This window comes from Frankliniella occidentalis, unplaced genomic scaffold (assembly GCF_000697945.3).
Source record: "Frankliniella occidentalis isolate FOCC.00 unplaced genomic scaffold, Focc_3.1 Scaffold1543, whole genome shotgun sequence".
Taxonomy (NCBI): domain Eukaryota; kingdom Metazoa; phylum Arthropoda; class Insecta; order Thysanoptera; family Thripidae; genus Frankliniella; species Frankliniella occidentalis.
This window is the reverse complement of record NW_026268643.1, coordinates 5,658-9,983: the sequence shown is the minus strand read 5'-3', so window position 1 is coordinate 9,983 and position 4,326 is coordinate 5,658. Positions and strand designations below refer to the sequence as shown.

Below are 4,326 nucleotides of genomic sequence, written 5' to 3'. Positions count from 1 at the left end.
TAAGTTAAAAGCAAACCATACAATGAAGGTAGATATAAATAAAACCAACATAGAACTATATACTTACATGGACCCACATTTGCAAAGTGGAAGGATCAATTTTGTACAACTGATTGAAGTTGCAATACACAATAGCGTCATCAGGCAGTCCATACTGCTGGCGAGTGGTGATCACAATGCTCTGGGGCACTTCCTCACCAGTTGCTGCCCGGTTGTTGGCTTGAGGTGTTGCCAAACCATTCTGGAGGACGACTCCATTTACTGAAGTCTGATGTTGACCGGAGGCAATCATGGTCTGCCAAAAACAAAAAAATTACATTTAGAAATTACTTTTACTACAACAAGAGAAAATTTGAGAACAGAGTGAACAGGACATTGACATACCTCAATAGGAGTTGTAGTGGGCAACTCTGCCACCTTGAATGAGATCTCTCGTACTTTACCCTGCTCGGGGCGGACCAACTCACGAATTTCATTGACGTTTGTGTTTTCCAAGATTGGAGATAGATCTGTAGCGTTGATAACAGCTACATTATCGGCCACGTCTTTCTTTGGTCCCAGCTGTAAGTTTGACAAAACAAAACAAAAATAAGAACACGAAAAACAAATTCAAACCAAAGCTGAGGTAAATAGGCAATTCAAACCTTTTCAGAAAGAAGCATCCTCTCTTTGAGGTGAGGGAACATTTGCTTGTGGTCCCCAACAAAGTAAGTGTGGGGCATGAATGCCAGTTTTTCTGAGTACTGACTAGCAAGTTCCACTGGGCATGTCACTTCATCAGTGATGAGATAGTCCATGAATGAAGCACCTGATGTGCCTGGGTACCCTAGCCACATAACCTGGACGGGAGCAGGCCTCAAAGCAAAGATTTCATTCCTTGCACCTTTAGTGTACCCATTCATGTTGACCAGAATATGAATTCCATCAGCATGAATACGATCAGCTGCTTTTCCATTGCATGGAATTTGTGAGAGGTCAATGAAGTGCTCAGCTTCCCGAGCAATCTTAGAACGGAATGTTGTGCCATCATCTGGGCTAATGGCGTAGCAGAAGACTTCCACATGAGCTCTGTCGTGCATGCCAGGGATGGACTGCATCAGATGGGATGTCGGGTGGTTGCCGAAATCAGATGACACGTAGCCAACGCGAAGGCGTCCGTTCAGCTCCTTGGGGTACTTGTACGGAGGCTTGTGCAGGACGTGAATCTGTAAAACAAAGAGAGAAAACGCCAGTGAAATGCTACGTCTGAGGGAAAAATAGGACTAACAATCATCAGAATAACCACTCACCTTCTCAAGACACAGGTTGGCATGACGAGCCGCGATAGCTTTGCGGAAGTCATGGCTGAGAGGGTACAGCATGGAGTGGTGCGGGTGCACAGACGGCAGGCGGTTCTTCTCAAGCTGCTCGGCCACGATGCTAACCAGCTTCTTCATACGAGCCTCGTAGTCGGTCCAGTCGCAGACAATTTGCAGGCAGTGCGCCAGGTTGCAGTAAGCATCAGGGAAGTCAGGCTTCAGTTTCAGAGCAGTGCGGTAGGACTGGATAGCCTCCGGGATGTTTCCAGAGTCCTGCAGAAAGTGATTTCAATGAAACATTAGAAAATGTCGAAACATAAGTCACATTCATGGAACAGAATTTAGCTCTGCGGAGAAGTTGTCAGTTGAAATGATAAAAGAAAATTACCTTGTGAATCGAGGCAAGGTTGCTGTGCGCGTCCGCGAAGGCGGGGTTGATCTGGATGGCGCGCGTGTAGCACTGCAGGGCGCCCTGGATGTCCTGCATCTCCTTGAGCGTGTTGCCCATGTTGCTGTAGGCGTCCGCGAACGTCGGCTGGATGCGGATGGCCTCCTTGTAGTGCATGAGGGCCTCGTTCAGCTTGCCCTGCTGCTGCAGCACCGACGCCAGGTTGGAGTGGGCGGCCGCGAACTCGGGGAACACCTCGAGCGCCTTGAGGTAGAGGCGCGTCGCCTCCTCGATGTAGCCCTGCTCGCGCTTGATGTTGGCCAGGTTGTTGAGCGAGTCGGCGTGCGTCGGGCTGAGGCGCAGCGCCGTGTTGTAGCATTCCTCCGCCTCGCCCACGCGACCCTTCTCCTTGAGGGCGTTGGCCAGGTTGCAGTACGCGTCGGGGAAGTTGGGCTGCAGCTCGATGGCCCGCCGGTACGTGTCGATGGCCAGGTCGATAAGCCTGAGGACGACCAAACGACATTCGTTCAAATTCACAGGCCCCCGTGCACAGCTCGAAAAATTTTCGCTCCCCGTCAGGTGGAGGCCCCCCAGATAAGCGCTCTCTGTGAGAGCGCCGGGAGGTAGGCCACTGGCTCCGGACTCGTGGCGCGCAGCGGCCTACCTCCCCGGCGCTCCACCCGAGAGCGACAGCGTGGAGCGTAGAGCCTCCCTCCACTGGCGGGGAGCGCCGGGGGCTATGCCACTCGCTCTGGACTCGTGGCGCGCGGCGGCGTACCTCCCCAGCGCTTCCCCCGAGAGCCACCCTCCACTTGGCGGGGAGCGCCGGGAGGTAGGCCACTCGCTCCAGACTGGTGGCGCGCGGTGGCCTACCTCCCCGGCGCTCCCACCGAGAGCAATAAGCCTCCCTCCACTGGCGGGGAGCGCTACAGCGTGGAGCGCCGGGAGGTAGGCCACTCGCTCAGACTGGTGGCGCGCGGTGGCCTACCTCCCCGGCGCTCTGGGACGAGCCAGGCCAATCACCATACATTCTCCTTTACCCAACATTCTCCTTTACCCAGAGGGCCCATTACCAGCGCCCCCCACCCCCTCCCCTCCAGTCCACTTGGAATTCACATTTTAATCACCATAAAAAGGCGATCCGAAAGGGTTCAGGCGGCGGCCTGCTTCCAAGAAGACTCGGCGACCGTCGCCGCCGCCACGTGCGCACGGTCGACGGTGACAACGCACACGGAATAATTAAAGTAGTGTAGTAGTAGTAGTACTCACCCTTGCTCGTAGTAGACGCAGGCCAGGTTCCCGTGGACGACGGCATTGTTGGGGCTGAGGTTGAGAGCCCGCAGATACGCCGCTACCGCCCTGAAACACAACACCACGCCGCGGTTACACAACATGGAACGCCACAAACATGGCTATGACGGCGCCACGCCACCACCGCCTCCTCAGTCAGTGGGTCGCGGTCGCGGCGGCGGCTTCCCTACTGCCCCCCTACAGGCTGGCGCCAGCGCGGCCGCCCCCAGTCCGTCCAGCCCCGTCCAGGAGGACCTTGAGGGCGGCCGGCCGCCAGGTACGTACGTCGCGCGCACCCCGCGCCCCCTCCACATCCATCAGCTGTGGCGCGGGGCAGGGCGGGGCGCGGCGGGGCGCGGCGGGGGGCACGTTGTGGTTGCGCCCCACCCCACCCCGCCCCGCCCCGCCCCGCTTTGATTCGTGCCGATGGCAATGCGGACGGGCCGTGCCGTGTGGTCGATGGCGTGTGCCGTCGTGCGCCGAGTGGAAAGGAACTCGGCGTGACCTCCTCGCCCCGAGACGTGACTACTCTACCCGCACACGCCACATCACTCTCTGTGGGAGGGGAGGGGGGGGCGCCCCCGAGAGGGTCGTCACGTCACGGCCTCCATCAGCACCTGAGACTGAGAGCTCCATCAGCCGCGTGACGGCGCCGCCCCACACTCCATCCACATCACCAACGCCACGCCACGCCACCACCCTCTATCCAGCAACCTTCCGTCCGCCTGGTCCATATGGAGAGAAATGCGCGCCGCCAGGGGAGCTGAGCGGTCTGGGCCGCTGAGCGACCCACACGACGAAAAAAGATAATACAAAAACGAGAAATGGCGTTGACCTACAGCGCGCCGCGAATGCGGAATTTTTCGAGGACCGTCGGATGGTAGGGCTACCCTTAGAAAAAGAACAACCGGGCAACCTCCGGGCAACTTCCGGACAGCTCTGGTTAACTTCCGGGCAACTTTACTGCATGGAACCCGAGCGAATCGGAAATCATGCGCAAAGGGGTAGCAGTAGCTCACGCTCAGGCCGCGTAGGGTCCGGAACATGCCCGGTCGTTCTTTTCCTCCTCTTGGGCAGGGGGCAGTAGGGGTATAAAGGGGGGTCAGCCGCCAGGAAGAAAAGGCGCTACAAAACCCGTGTGCGTAGGCAGCCCACCACGGTGCATTTCACCGTCGTAGCCGGACCTCAGTGTCCGGTGGATGTGCGAAAAGTGCGAGGCCAGCGACCCCACCACACTCTCACACTCACTCCAGCCCTGTGCGGTTGCGGCCCTCGACCCCACACCCGTCCCCGCCGCGCTACCTCTCCTCAGGACCTCCCGGTGGCGGCCGGGGAGCCGGGGGGCCGGGG

At 57.8% G+C, this 4,326-nt stretch overlaps 1 protein-coding gene across 1 annotated transcript; it reads right to left on the bottom strand.

The window, feature by feature from the left end:
• Positions 1–37: 37 nt before the first annotated feature.
• On the bottom strand, positions 38–3,112 carry LOC127748614 (UDP-N-acetylglucosamine--peptide N-acetylglucosaminyltransferase 110 kDa subunit-like). Its single transcript, XM_052276071.1, has 6 exons — positions 2,956–3,112; positions 1,687–2,188; positions 1,290–1,571; positions 645–1,205; positions 385–561; positions 38–295 (listed from the first exon to the last, which is right to left on the bottom strand). Exons 1-6 carry the CDS (start codon positions 3,078–3,080, stop codon positions 56–58), a joined length of 1,887 nt encoding a protein of 628 aa, XP_052132031.1. The 5' UTR covers positions 3,081–3,112; the 3' UTR covers positions 38–55.
• Between the last annotated feature and the right edge of the window lie 1,214 nt (positions 3,113–4,326).